The 16340-nt window shown below is 38.4% G+C and overlaps 1 protein-coding gene across 2 annotated transcripts in view; it reads left to right on the forward strand.

Moving 5' to 3' along the window:
• LMNTD1 (lamin tail domain containing 1) overlaps positions 1–16340 on the forward strand; it is a 1453405-nt gene that overhangs the window by 854505 nt on the left and 582560 nt on the right. For both annotated transcript variants that reach the window (XM_044087661.1, XM_044087662.1), the window contains exon 9: positions 225–343. In XM_044087661.1, the coding sequence (XP_043943596.1) occupies positions 225–343 (119 nt within the window). The remainder of the gene's footprint in view (positions 1–224; positions 344–16340) is intronic.

Below are 16340 nucleotides of genomic sequence, written 5' to 3' on the forward strand. Positions count from 1 at the left end.
TTTAGGCAAGAATCAAATATAATCATCATTTTTATCCAAAAATAAACTCTTGCTGTAGAAAATTAACTATATCCATGAAACATTCTTTTGTACTGATAACTCTTAAATCTGTATACATTTAGGAGTATTAACAGAATGTATATAATTAAAACAGCATTGTAAGTCATACTTAAATATTCAGTATTGCTCATTAAAGTCTTTGCATAAACAATATTGTTCTTTAGGAAATGAAAGATCTTCTTCTGGCAAAGATGAAGGAACTGGCTGAGTTTCAAGATGTGAACATTTCATTACGATCTGAGATCAGTGCACTTAAAACTATGTTGGATGAAGAAGAACATCAGTAAGAACAACAGTTTTATTTTACTAAACAGAAGCATACTTTACTTATATACCATAAATGCACACAGTGTGACAAAGTGTCATTTAACATAGCATGTTATAGATTTCCAGATGATATAACTAAGTATGATTACTTTCACTAGTATCCATTGTTTTTTGTTTGTCTTTTCGGCTTTTCCCTGTTAGGGGTCGCCACAGTGGAATTCTGGTCCGCTAATGATTGGCAGTAGACTTTTTTTATGGTGCCGAGTTGCCAGCCTGACGCCCAACCTACAGCGAAGGCACACCCATTCACGCATGTCTTTCAAACGCCACTCTGCCACGGGGAGGACATGCAGACTCCACACAGAAGGCACTCCAGCAGAGAATCGAACAGGAGAACCTCTTGCTGTGAGGCAACAACGCTACCGCTGCACCACCGCGACAATCCTTACTTTCACTGGTATCCATGTTGTTTTCAATTCATAATGTCTTATGAAAACTATTAAACTTCCCTTTCACAGAAAACAGCCATCACAAATTAGTCATATGGGAGGTATGGCATCTATGACAGGATTGCTACTGAAAAAACTCAAATAGAAAGTTTCAAAACTTGATGGCTTTATAGTTGATCATCTGATGAAAGATTTACTACAAAAAATAACATGTTTGAAACTCTTTTAATTGCTTTTTACTGTCAAGAAAACTAGAAAGAACTAATTGTCTCAGAATGAGCCACTTTAAGCCCATTGTACAGGAAAGTACTATGAAAAAAGACATACAGGCTATACTAAGAAACATCAGTGAGTTATCTGTAAAGATAGATAAATTAGAAAGCAAAATGGACAATTTCAAAGAAGAATGTAAAAAACAAGCTGAAGTGCTTAAACAACAATCATCACAAATCTTGAGTATCGTAGAGGCAATGTCTGATTGTGATGGAAGATTACCTGAAAATGAGAACGATGAATTTCTTCGGAAACAAAACAACTTATTCCAGGATAAAATAGAAGACTTAGAGAACAGGTCTAGAAGGAATATCAGGATGTACAGGATTCCTGAAAAAGAAAAGGGGAGATAGTATGATTTAATTCCTTAATACCTGGCTGCCTAAAACTTTGAACCTGTCTGAAGCTTTTTCCTTTGGTATTGAAAGGGTACATAGATCACTTCATAACTCATCTTAAAAAAACACCTTTATCAAGGTCAGTGATCATAAGATTTTATTCAAGTTAAGTTAAGGATTTAGTCTTAAAAGCTGCATGGTCTAATTATCCAGTTAAAATTAAAGGGAATTCTACAATATTTGACAATGACTATTCTACATTAGTGATGCCCAAGAGAAAAGTATGTGTACCACTTGTTAAAAGATTAAAGAAAAACAATATTAAAGCATAAATCTTGTTTCCAGCAAAAATAGGGATTCACCTTCCAAAAGGAAAGAAGATTTTAATACCTTGGAAGATGCAATGGACTTTATACAGAAAAAATATAAAACTAAAAAAAAAAAAAAAAAAAAAAAAAAAAAACAGAAGAGATGGACTAGAATCTGTTAACTTCTTTGAAGAAAAATGCAACAAGAGATGGTTAATAAAAGACAAAAACAGTAAAAAAAGTGAAGGACAAATGAAATCAATGTATTTCATGGTTATGAATTATTATTAATTTAAGTAATTTATTTATTTATTTGTATTTGTTGACCGGGAGAATTCACTGGGTTGTACAGACCCGTTTTCAGTGGAGGCCTGGGGAGAAAAGCTCCACAAGAAGTTACATTAATAATAATAGTGAAAGAGAGGTTGCATAATAGACACAATTCAGAGTCAGAAACATTAGAATACCATTATAGTAAGCCATAGGCTTTCATGTGTAACATTCATTGCAAAAGAAAGGGAGGTTACCTAGTAGAGAGGTAATCTATATATACACATTTAAAACAATTCTGGCAAAGAAAATACACATTAGATAGTAATGTATCTTTTGAGTATTCTGTGAAAAAACAGAAGAATAAAAAATGTTTAGAACATTCACAGAGAGGGTATAGGATCTTATGAGTTTGGCGGGTGCTTAGGTAGGAGCATGAGAAGGACATTTCTATTTGGAGGACAGGTGTGAGAGCAGGTAGGTCTTGAAGTTGTTGTGGTTAGACATGTTGCATATTGGAGAGGGGAAAGAGTTCCATAGTAATCACTCTATTCTCTTTCTAAAGCCATACACTTACTCAGCTCTTATAAGGAAACACTAACTAACTAAAGCACTACACCCTCCTTGACTTCTCATAAGTATTAAGCTCCCAATTGGTCCTTCCTGATCAAGTGAAAAATCAGTTCCCTTCCCTAATCTGATCAGTAAAAAAACAGTTCTAATCTGGTATGTCCAAGGGTCAGTTTCAAGGTTACTCTCCAGTCCAGCTGGTGAATCTGGGAATTTTGAGGCAATGTTACAATTGCCTTATGTACACAGACAACACTCTCCTCCTTCCAACAAACTCTAATACATGTGAGAGATGCAGTTACACAGCCAAACTGGAGGCAGAGCTCTCTCAACCCAAGACTGGTACAGTCAGTCAGGAGGAAAAGGTAACCACCCACACCACAAATCCAATCTCACACAGACCTATTTCATCTGCATACCCAACACATAAACACACAAAAACATACTCGGAGGCTCTAAATAAAAATCTGCCTAAACAGCAAAGACCTCCTAAGCAGATATCCAAGCAACAGCCACCCCTCAACAATACTCACGAATCACATATCTCACAAAATCAGTGTGCCTCACAGTCACAGCCCTTAAGGCCAAACAACACACCAAATACACTTGTTATAGAGGACTCTATTGTCCGGCACACTGACGTCCCGCTCACCAGACTGAACAAGGAGAAGGTCACTGTAAGCTACCTGTCGGGTGCCAGGATCTGCCACATAACACAAGCACTCAGGTCACTCCAAAGCAAGTACAAGTATGACTCCGTCATTGTCCATGCTGGTGTGAATGACCTGAGACATACCTCCCTGGACTACATGAAAAGAGACATAGAGGAGCTCTCTGACCATGTAGCCCAGGCTGGTATGACCCTGACCTTGAGTAGCATCTTGCCCTCACCAAGAATGATGCCACAGTATAAAGACAAAATGATCAGCTTCAACAATTGGCTAAAGTATTGGTGTCATTCAAAGGGGATCCAGTGTCTGTCAGCCTGGGATGACATGCTCGACAAGCCACGTTGCTTCGCTAGGGATGGCTTGCATCTGTCACTCTTAGGCTTTCGTATACTGGCCAAGGCTCTTGCCACCCCCATAGTGCCTTTTTTAGGCAAGGCTCAAAGGACAAACCCACCTCCATAGACAACCCAAGGATAAAAAAACTAAAGGTAATGCTACTCAATGCCAGAAGTCTAAACCTCAAGATGCACGCACTCGAGGCTCTCCTCAGTATGGAGAAAATCGATGTCTGTGCAGTAACAGAAACCTGGTTCAAGGCTCCTGAGAGCACCCCAGCACTACCAGGTTATAACTCATACCATGCGTTTCGCCCCAAAACTCGGACCGAAGCACAAAAGGAGGGGGAGTATCTATATTCATCAAAGATACCTACACCTCCAGGTTAGTGGCACTGCACGAAGCATCAGAAACCATCCATGTGCAACTAACAGCGGGAAAAACTGCCTTTCAGTTTGTAGCCTGCTACAGAACACCCTCCCTATTACAGGAACCCCACTTGGCATTCCTGAGAACACTGGAGAATATGAAGGTCTCTCCAAACACTATGTTATTGGGCGACTTCAACTACCCAAACATTGACTGGGAAAACTACTCAAGCTCAAACACCCTTGCCCAACGGTTCCTTGAATTTATAAACTTTAATGCGATGGAACAACTGGTCACCACTCCCACAAGAGGGAACAACATATTGGACCTGGTCATCACCAACATGGGGACTCTATGTTCCACACCAGAGGTAAACCCCTCATTGGTAAGATCAGACCATAAACAAATTTCCCTGGACATCCATATCCCATCCCCACCCCCAGCCAAGGAAATCACTGTAAAGAATTTCTCAAAAGCCAACTTTGCACTTCTCAAGACTGAGGTGGAATCCTTCAAAGCCCCCAGGCCAGAGGATAATACAGCCCAATCCACATAATCCTTTACAAATGCATTCTATGAGCACCTGCAGGAATGCATGGATCATGCTATCCCAAATAAAACCAAGACTCACTCCTCCAAAAACAGGAGACCAGTCTGGTGGACCCCGGCCATAAATAAGCTATACAACAGAAGGAGGAAGCTACTACATGACAGATCAAAATCCCAAAAAGGGAAGGCATCTCTGATCAGTATTAGCAAGAAACTTCGATCCCTCATAAAATCATCAAAGGCCAGTTTCGAAATAAAAATTGCCCTAGACACTAATGATAATCACAAGGCCTTCTTTAGTTATGTCAGGAACGTAGGTGGAAACTCCCAGATATGCTCTGAATTGTTGCATAATGGTCCAAAATATACCGAACCTACAGACATAGCCAACATCCTGGCAGACAGATTCAGCGCAAACTCCCCCCCCTTCCCCCCCAAAGGAGCAAATGCCTATCCCAACTGAATGTAACCTCCCTGACATCACAGATGTACAGGTGAAAGCTGCCATCTCCAAAGCAAAAACACAGCATCTATGGGACCGTACGGTGTCCCAGGCTGTGTCTTACACGAGCTCCAAGAAGAACTGAACCCTCACATTAAGTCACTGTTCAAACCTAGCCTTACTACAGGATATGTACCCAAAGAATGGCGTACAGCTACAGTGGTCCCACTCCACAAAGGTGGTGCCACAATGGACCCCGGGAACTATCGCCCCATAAGCCTGACTAGTCTGGTCTGTAAAGCTATAGAGCGTATTATCATGGAACTCATAAATAAAGACATTGGGTGCCTCCAGACACTGTACCCTACCCAATTTGGCTTTGTTAAGGGCAGATCTTGCCTCTTAAACCTAGTTGGTTTCTTTGAAACAGTTACCAAAGCCATAGATGAGGGCAAGGTAGTCCACACAGCCTACCTGGACCTCGCAAAAGCCTTCAACACAATACCCACACGGGCATCATAAATAAGCTTACCAGCTTAAATATCAACCCCTATATCACAAGATGGGTTGCAAACTGGCTCAGAGATCGAACCCACATGGTCAGAATTGCAGGTGCCATGTCCGAATCCAAACCAGTTACAAGTGGCGTCCCACAGGGCTCAGTTCCGGGACCTCTCTTGTTCAGTATATACTTCTCTGAGGTTCAGGCTAACACGGGGGGATTATGGCTGACAAAGTTCGCAGATGACTGAAAACTGGGGGCCATAATTGAATCTCAAGCTGACACAAGCATCCTCCAAAAGGGTCTCACAGAGACGGATGCTTGGTGCCAGAGCCACGGCCTCAAGCTAAATGCTAAAAAGTGCATAGTCATCCCCTTTGGGAAAAACAAGGTGCCTACAAATTACCACATAGGTGGTAATCCATTAAGTACGGAAGAAGTAATTAGAGATTTGGGGACCAACGTAGATAGTAATCTCTCCTTTGATAATCACGTTGCCAAAGTGGTTAGAAAGACCTTCTATATAGCCCACCTTATCATGAAAGGGTTCGCATCTAGATCAAGAGAGGTCATTGTGCCCCTCTACTTGTCACTCATCAGGCCAATGATTGAATACAATGCCCCTTTTGGGATGTACCTTACCCGACACCTGCAGCAACTGGTGAGACCCCAAAAGTACCTCACCAAGAGGATCATGGGCTACAAACAGATGTCCTATGCAGCTCGACTAAAGAAACTCCAGCTCTACTTAGTTGCTTACCGCCTACTCAGAGGCGATCTATGCCTGACGTACAAAGCCATGTCAAACCCAGAATTAATGGACATACTCCACCTCAAAAAATCCAAGTCCCTTAGAGCTACACGCTCCAGGGACCTAAACCTCAGCACAAAAATAAATAAGACATGCTGGAGGGACAGATTCATTTCCCAGAGGCTCCCCTCACTCTGGAATAGAATCCCAATTCATGTTAGACATAGCCCCTCGCTGACCCTCTTCAAGCGAAATCTGGACCCGTGGATGGGAAATTGCAAATTCACCCCTGGGATCTCTTCTGTGTCCCTACTAGACAGAGGCACAGTAAACTAATCTTAAAAGGGTACCTTCTGTGACCTACTTTACAGAAGCACAGTAGGCTAATCTAATAGGGAGGCGGAAGCCAAATGCACTCTGGCTAGGCTTATAACTGCCCTAGGGCAGATAGCCTAGTATCTACCCATGAACCTATGAACCTATTAGCTATGGTGCAGGCTAGTAGTAGTTGGCCAGGGGGATGAGAGGGTTTGTGCACTTGTAGGAGATGTTGGCTCTCGGATCTTAGGGAATGGGAGGGTGTGTGGGGTATTAGGGCTGTGGCCAGGGATGGACAGTCTGCTGGTTTGAAGATGTGCTTGTGGGTAGTGGTAAGTTGCAGCTATCTGAGGTAGTTGGGGAGTTCTAGCCATTTGAGGGTGTGTAGGGAGTGGCAGTAATGAGATGAATTTCTGGTGTTGGTTGCAAATTTGCTAATTTTGTGGTAGCAGGATTTGAGTTTGGAATGTAGGCTTAGTTGGAGGTTGGTAAACAGCGGAGCGCCATACATGAGAGATGGGAGGAGGAAGGTAGTTGCAAGTGTTTGTCAGGTGGAGGGGCTGAGATAACGGTTGTGTCTGTAGAGGAGACCAATTTTTTGATGGGTTTTCTTAATAGCTGAGTATATGTGGGAGTCAAACTTTAGGTTTTCATCAATGATGATGCCTAGCAGTTTGGTAGTGGGGACTATTTCCAATGGGGTTTTATTTTGGCCTGAAATGCAGAATAGGTTTCTGTCAAAAGTGGAGTTTCTAGTGGGGGTAAAAATCATTAGTTTTGCTAGTGTTTAGGGCAAGGTGATTGGATTTCATCCAGGATTCTGTTTTAGAAAAGGCAAGTTGGGTTTTTAGTAGCAGTTCAGAGGGAGAGGAGGCTGAGCAGATTATAATGGAGTCATCTGCATACTGGATAACAGAATGCTTGAATACTTATGAATAAGTGTTGCATATTACTTTTGACATGGTAAATCATTTATTTCTTTCTCTACTTCAAATGGTTACTAGCTCCCTTTTTAAAATGTTAGTTTGATTCTTTTAGCTATGTGTGAATCCAAAGCCACTTATTTTCACTTTGAGTTTAAAAGGTTTAACTGTTCATCGTATTAAAAGTTAATCGTTATTATGATGAAACTTATGTTAGGTGGCACACTTTCTGATATCGTGGTATAGCTGAGTAATGTCCTATTAAATGTAATACAAGATACAACAAATGATACTGAAGAGACATGTTAAGTTACATTCTGAGTTCTTAAAATGGTCTAGTATTATGCTACTGATAGTATACTTGACATGTAATAGCACCCAGAAAAGACATGTTATATTATAAACAAAATATAAAAAATGCAGATTTTTGCATGTATATAAAAGCTACTATTGGAATTATATCAATTAGAGTAACACTCACACTTTTTCAGAGTTAAACTTGGATCACACATCACTGTCATTCTTTTAATGCAAGTTTATATGCTATGTCTCCTTTAAAAAATGACAGTCTGCTTTATATTAAACACCTCATACAAATAGTTCTTAATAAATCATTACATGTTTTTTCTTCAAATGAAATAGCTTTTTAGTGGTTAACATGCCTTGGAATGTTTTTAGTGGTTTGGAAGGGTTTGAGGGATTGATGTGTGGAGTGGAGGTGGCTTGGATTCACTCGTGGATGTTTTTGTATGAATTGTAGCTAATAAACTGTTCATTTGCAAGCCCTTGTCTTGAGGACCAGCTTTAAGCAGCTTAATTAGATTCATGAACACTTCCGTGATGCTGCGAGAGTTCTAAAATTCTAAAAAGTGTCCAGGTTACTTCTTCCTGTGAAAAAGTAAATAATCATAATATCTGATGTTGTCAATTTTCATTCTGTCCTCAACTGTTAGGTTCAGATCTGAACCTTGGATCAGACTCAGACATTTCTAGCTGATGGTAACCAAAAGGCTCTTGAGCTTCTCCCGTACCCATAATGTACCAAGCCCTAACATACCTCAGATCTTGCTGCCACCTTTCGTGTAAAACGTGATTAGCCATAGCTCTCAATTCCAATTGTTCTTTAAGCAGATAAGTGACATTTTTTAAAAAAAAAACTTTATATTCCTAATATATTTCTCTTTTACTTATTATCCTTTACCCTTGTATGTTAGCATACCTCTTCTTTACCATTGTTGGTCATTTCTTCCACTGTCTTTTCATGCTTGTGTATTCCTTAATTACCATTGTTGGTAATATTTTTCTTTCTAACTTATTCTTTAAAAAATAAAATTGAAATTTAAAAATGTTATTGTTCTTATATTGCTTTGTTGTTATTTTAGTGTGGCAGAGAAGTGTCCTTCTAGCTTTAAAAAATGTTTGAATTGTGGGCACAAGGTGTCTATCTCTGATTCCCACACACTTTGTGTTTATTGTCTAGGTCCACAATACCTGCAGGAGGATTGCTCCGTTTGTCATAATTTTAATTCCCAGACCACTTGTGGACAGAAAGAATAAATTGATTCTGAAAGGCTTGCTGCCTTCATCTTTTGGTGAAGATGTCACTGGGGTTCAATCCCCCAAACCAAAGTCTAAGGAGTCGAAGCCTCCAATTCCATCCACTTCCTTGGCTCCATCTTTCAAGCCTTCCAGGAAGTGGTCTTAATTGGATTCGAGGAGGTCTCAAACCTCTTCCCCCTCAGATCTGAAGAAAAATAGGTTAATGGATGTTTATCCTCAAATCCGACCAAGAAACTTTCAGATCCGACTGCTCTGGATCCTACTATTTTGCCAAGGACTCAATATTCTCCCTCTGTTGATCTGAAGCCTTCTGGGCTTCCTTCCCCCTTTTTGGAAAGGTCCAATTCAAAGTCATCTTTTCTGGCCTCATCTCATTCATCCAGGAGTTTGACTAAGGAAGATGTGGATAGGATGATGAGAAAGTTTCTCTCAACACAGATTTACATCAGGTCAGAGGCCTGTCCTTTGACCACTCCACCACCTCAGACTCCTTTTCTGATACATTTGCTTGCTTCAGAGTCCCTGGATCTGAGTCTTCTGGGTCTGTCAGTCTTGGATCCGAAAATAACCCTATCTTCAGATCCAGAAGCCTGCCTTCTTGGTGCCAGGGTCTTCTCTTTCTCTGGGGTGATCTGCCTTCAAGGGTGCAAAGAGGATATTCTCTGCTGTGACAAGTCTGACAGATCCAACGCCCTCAGATGTCCAAATCGGTTCCCAGATGTCTCTGTGCTTGGAGCCTCATCATTTGACGCCACAGGGACAGGCAGCTCAAGACCTCCAGACTATCCAGCAGGGTTTCATAGTCTCTTCTGATACTTCCCTGGAACAACCCAATGAGCAAAGTGCAAGAGGAGGCACTTTGAATCTCCACAAGAGTCAGTCACTGAGGATATGGACTTTGATGAGGGTGAAAGGTTCTCACAATCACCTACAGAAGATGTGTCATTTGGAGACATCCTTGAGATCCTCAGAAAGTTGGTTGGACCCCCAACAACCCTTCACTGGAGGAGTCAGTATTTCTGGAGGCTTTGGAGCTGGCCCATCTACCTCCTAGGTTACTCCACCCACCAACGAGCTCATTCATTTGGTCTCTTGGCAGGCATGGAAGGAGTCTGACTTAGTAGAGCCAATACCTAAGAGGCCAGATAGGATTCTGGCTCTACCTGTGGGGAAGGAATTTTGGAGTAAGGGGGTGCCCATGGATGCCATGGTCGTGGCAACGGCCAGCAAGAAGGAACTTGCTGAAAAAAGTTCTTCTGTTCACCCCCTTGAAAGGGGGTCTGGGGCAATGGGCAGATTTGAGAAGCATATCTATGCTTCAGTGACCTTTGCTGTTAAGTCGCTGAACTATTTGGCACATTTTACTAGATTGCAAAGGGACTTGATCAAAGAACCTTCAAAATCCCTTTTCAGAGACCATTACTGCTGAGGCCCAAGCATCTGTGGCCTCTCATTTAGCTACTCTCCAATCCATTTCAAATTTGTCCATAAGACTTATCTTGCATGTAGCCAAAGATGCCTCAAGGGCAGCAAGTATAGACATATCCATTAGGAGCCATGCCTGGATGCACTTATGGGATTTTATGGACCCTTCAAGTCCTCATTCATAAATGCTTCCTTTGATAGCAGTTCTTTGTTTGGCACCACAGTGAAAGATACATTGTCTAGGTGTGAGAAGGATGGAAAGACCCTGTCTGTAGTGGGTGTACTTTTTTTGATCCCTCAAAGATCCTTTTCTAGAAATCAACAAGGCAGTTGAAAGATGTGGTTCAGGAAGTCCGAGGGTCCTTTCCGGGACACACATGCATAAAGTTCCTCTGGGGCCAGAGGAGGGAACTCTAATGGACAATGACACCCCTGAGACAGTGGAGGGCTGCAAAACTAGGAGTCCAGAGATTCCTTCTCTGATAGATCCTATCAGCACTCCTGAAAGGAGGCCTGATTGTTCCCTCTGGAGGCAATCAGGGGTCAACTATCCCTGCATCAGAGAACCTGGCTAGACATAACAAAATATACATGGGTGCAGGGGATTATTTTCAGAGGTTATATAATTAAACTTCAGAACTCTGAGAAGTTTAAGTGATGAAAGTGCTCAACTCGGGTTTGCTTTTGAATAAAGTGCAGTCATTTATACATATTTTTTGGTGGATTACTTCTGTTGTGCCACAGGACTTTGTGTTTTAATCATTTTCCTTGTGCCTGTTACCAGTTTTTCTTGACCTTAAGTTTCTGACTTAGAAAATTGTCTTTCTAGTTGCCATTACTAGGCTATTGGCCCTAGGGCCTATGCAAGCCTAGCCATAACAATTCCCTGGATATTTCTTCCCACAATATTTACTTCTCCAGGCCCCTGTCGCCCTGCTAGACAGGGGCCTGGAGAAGTAAATATTGTGAGAAGAAATATCCAGGGAATTGTTATGGCTAGGCTTGCATAGGCCCTAGGGCCAATAGCCTAGTACCAACCTATGAACCTATGAACCTATTACCTCAGCTAGAAGAATTTCTGAACTTCAAGCCTTGTATTTGAAGCCTCCTTACTTGATTTTTTCATAAGGATAGAGATAGATACATTATGAACCAATACTTCCTTCCCAAAATGGTGTCAGAATCCAATATCAATTAGTTCATTAATTTGCTGGTATTCTTTCCTAATTTGTAAATAAAGATGAGTATATGTTGCACCTAGTGGATGTTCATAGAGAATTGTTTTTATTTGTATAGGACAAAAGAAATTAGAAAGGCAGACCAGTTGTTTGTTTCTTTTGCAGATCTGAGACTGGAAAAACCAGTGGCAAAAATAACTTACACCAGAGGCTGACAGATTGTATTTCTTTTATTTATAACAAACTGGGTCTAACCTTATTAAAGAGTCCATTCAACTAGGTCCATGGCAACCTCTTCAGTCTTTTTATCCAGAGCTCCCATGAATGACATAAAAGAAGCTGCAACCTGGGCAAATCCTCATACCTTTATTACTCATTACAAATTAGATCTGGTTTCAAAGGGAAGATCAGCTTTTGGCTCAACTGTGCTCAGAAATATCCCTCCTTAGAGTCCACAGAGGGTTCTAGGTAGCTGGGGACTTTGTCCCAATAATTGAAGATAGAATGAAAATTGATTGACAACATCAGATAAAGACGTTATGTACTCAAAATAACGTTCCATCTGTGTTGTCTGTTTTCATTTTTCCTCAACTTCCTACCCATCAACCCCCATCCCTTATTTCAACAAACTTCTAGAAGAACCAGACATTGTAAGGAGACCACTGTCCTTTAGGATTGAGCTTCAGATATAGTTTCTGCTGTAGGACATATACATTTTTAAGTTTCTTCATATATATATATATATATATATATATATATATATATATATATATATATATATATATATATATATATATATATATATATATTGATAGACACCACTTCTGGTAAAATCAGCAAACAAGATCTGAGGTATGTTAGGGGTTGGTGCATTATGGGTAAGGGAGAAGCTCCAGAGTTTTTTTGGTTACTACGAGATTTAGTAATGACCAAGTCAGATTCAAGGTTTGGATCCGAACTCAACAGTTGAGGAAGAATGAAAATGGGCAACACAGATAGAACGTTATGGTGAGTCCATAACTTCTTTATTTTGAATCATGTGCTTAAATGTCAATGAATACAAATTAAATAATAAGCAAAAGACAATTAATTGCATTATAAAAAATTGTTAGTTATACAACAGTTCTGAATGCTTGTTACTGATAGTACACTTGACATGCATTAGCACTCAGGAAAGTTATTCTATGCTATAAACAAAGTATAAAAAATACAATTTCTTACATATATAAAAGTTATTGGAATGTTATCAAATAACTAGAGTAACATTCATACTTTTACACTTTAAACCTGGATCACACATAACTATAATTCTTTTAATGCAAGTTTGTATTCTGTGTCTCCTTTAAAAAATGACAGTCTGTTTTATATTACACATCTCATGCAAACAGTGCTTACTGAATCATTAAATATTATTTTTTTAAATACATTAGCTTTTTAGTGATTAACATACTTTGAAATGTTTTTTGTTGTTTTTTAGTAGTTTGTAAGGGTTTGAGGATTGATGTATGGAGTGGAGATGGCTTGATTCACTCGTGAATATTTTTGTGAATTGTAGCTGATAAACTGTTCATTTGCAAGCACTTGGCATAAGGACCAGCTTGAAGCAGCTTAATTTAGAGTCATGAGCACTTTTGTGATGATGTGCAAGTTCTAAACTCTAAGAACTGTCCAGGTTACTTCTTCCTGTCAAGTAAATAATCATAATATTTTGAATCATATGCTAAGATGTCAGTGAAAACAAGTTAGATAATAACCAAAAGACAGTGAAGTACATTCTAAACCACTGTCATTTTGTAGTTAATTTTGTGGTTAACTGTGTTGTTAAATTGTTCTGAATGCTTGCAGTATACCAAAAGGATAGTTTATATACTAGCCTATACAACTACACTTTTGATAAAAAAATTAGGATTGTATTTCTCTGTTATTCTCTCTCTGTTTAATGATAACAAAACTTAATATCTCAGAACAATTTATTATGGAAAGTTTGAATCTTAAAAGGGAAGCTTTTTCACTTGTTTGTTCAGATACTATTAGACATAACATTTAAAGAAAAAAGAAGGACTGATTTTAACAGTAATACTAGATTAATGCATATCAAATATATAAGGGTAAATATAAATGTTCTCTACACTAGGATTATAGCTAAAATATAAAACCTAGGAATATAGTTGTTGAGTCTTTCGGCTTTTCCCGGTTAGGGGTTGCCACAGTGGAACTCCGGTCCGCTAATGATTGGTAGTTGATTTTTACATGCCGAGTTACCAGCCTTGACACACAACCTTCAATGAAGGTACGCCCATTCACGCATGTCTCCACGCAGAAGACACTCTAGCTGAGAATCGAATTGGACAGCGTCTTACTGTGAGGCGACAACGCTACCGCAGCACCACCACCGCGGAATATAGTAATAGTACAAAACATAGTATACAAACATAAATAGAAAGAGATCAGAACAGGTAAATATATATATAGTTAAAGAATATAAATATGTCTGCAAGGGTAGGAGGGTGGCATAGTGGTTAAGGTGTTCACCTTATAGGCACAAGGTGCAGGATTTTCATTCTCACATGGGATAAATGGCTGGACTTGGAGTGGCCCACAAGGACAGCTAGCCTGGTTCTAATTTATGAACTTATGATTTTATGAACAACTTCACACATAGTAAATAAAATAGAAAAAATATAAAATCATCTGACCTATAAATTAATTAATATGAAAATAAGAACTGACTTCCTCTCTATACTAGACCAGGGAGATAATCTGAGGTACAGGGAATGATGACTGTAGAGTTATTCAGTTTGGTCAACTTATAATAACAATTCTGAACATCTTTTTAACTTTTCTTATTCATAATAACTCATTGACAGGCTTTTTTTAAGATGATGCATACTAAAAAATGAGACATATTAATATTAATCAGAAGTATGAGCTAAGCTTTATTAGTCTAATAGAGAGTTTGAGAGGTAGTTTGTTCATCTTTTTCAACAAACTAGGAATATGTTATTCTACGGTAGAATGTTTTAGGGTTATATCATTAGGTATTTTTTTATTTGCTTCAAAAGTTTTGTCTATAGCTGAAGATTTCATATTGTTATATATAAAGTATATAATAAGTTCTGTACATAAATTCAGTTTCATCATATCTGTGTTTTTTCTCTTATATAAATGTCTGATTTTAAATGCATATCTATTAATATTAATAGATTGAATAATCCAGTAAAGAAGGGGAGTCTGTTCAAATACTTGCAATTACACAAAGCTCAATAGTATTTCTACAGGAAACACATTTACTTAATAAAGATATAAATGAACTTTCACTAAATAATTGTTTGGTTTTAGGAGGTTCTGACTTTCGAGCTAAATTAAGAGGCACCCTCATTTTATGGCAGAACTCACCAGTAATGCCTTAAGTAAAAGATACCTATGTTGATAAAAATGGTATGTTAAGCATTGTTATAACTGAGTGGAACAGAAAACTATATACATTGGTGAACTCTTATTGGACTCCAGGGGTTGGAGCTAAAGATGCAAAACATTACTTAGATACTATAGCCTATTACATGAGAGGTGAAGTCATAATGGCTGGTGATTTTATTTGTATGTTATCAGATAAAGATTCCACTGCAGATAGAAATCTGAGAATCACATCTTCAGCCAATACTTAATGAATTTTGTAAATCTAATAAATTTAAGGGATGATAGCACAATGGTGCAGTGGTTGCATTGTCACCTTACAGCAAGAAGTTCTCTGGTTCGATTCTCAGCTGGGTTGCCTTCTGTGTGGAGTCTGCATGTCTTCCCTGCATTCGTGTTGGTTTCCTCCAGGTGCTCCGGTTTCCTTCTATGTTACAAAGATGTGTGTCTAGAACATTTCTCCCTGGGCCTCTGCTGAAAATTGGCTTTGTTCCAAGTCAGACTTTCCCAGTAAATAAATGTTAAATAAATAATAAATAATAAATATATATGAACTAAGAAAAACAAACGCATTTAAATGTACCCATTATTCATATAGCTGTGGAAACAAAGAAACAATGATAACATTTTTGTCTCAAACAATCTGTTACCACATATCAGAGAAGTTTCAATAGTTTCATGTCCATTATCAGACCATAATTCTATAATCTTTAATATTATTTTAAAAACTGATAATCAGTGTACATTATTAAAATAAAAGGATTCAAGAATTGGTATGTTAAAGAGATACAAAATGTCCTATAAATAAAAATGAATGGTAAAGTAACTGACATTGTCCTGTGGGATTCACTAAAGGCTTACTTAAATGGAAGAGTTACAAGCTGGTATATTATTAAAACAAGAGAAAGGGACAAAAAATTAAATACACTACAGGCCAAAATAGACACACTAAAATTAATTCTAAAACCAAATTACATTATCAGTCAATCTGAATTTAAAAACTTAAATACAAAATATGCTGAAATTCTAAATCATAAAGTTTCAATAAACCTGGAAAAAATTAAAATTGAAGTATATTCAGTAAACCCTTTAAGCTTGTATAAACTTGCTCTTAGATCAAAGAAAATTAATAAACTAAATTATAACACGTATATTAAAGATATTCCTGAGGGCTTAGAATATTTTATGAAAATATAAATAATAACACAAATAACCTAGATAATGATTATGTAATTGCAACTTTTCTAAGAAAATATCTAAATAATAAATTAAAAAGTGAACAAATAAAAAAGATAGACTATTCACATTAACAGAAATAAAATATCAAATAAAAAGTTAAAAAAAATAATAAGGTACTGGGCTTAGAT

Source organism: Protopterus annectens, chromosome 11.part0 (assembly GCF_019279795.1).
Source record: "Protopterus annectens isolate FY-2018-M chromosome 11.part0, PAN1.0, whole genome shotgun sequence".
NCBI lineage: Eukaryota > Metazoa > Chordata > Ceratodontiformes > Protopteridae > Protopterus > Protopterus annectens.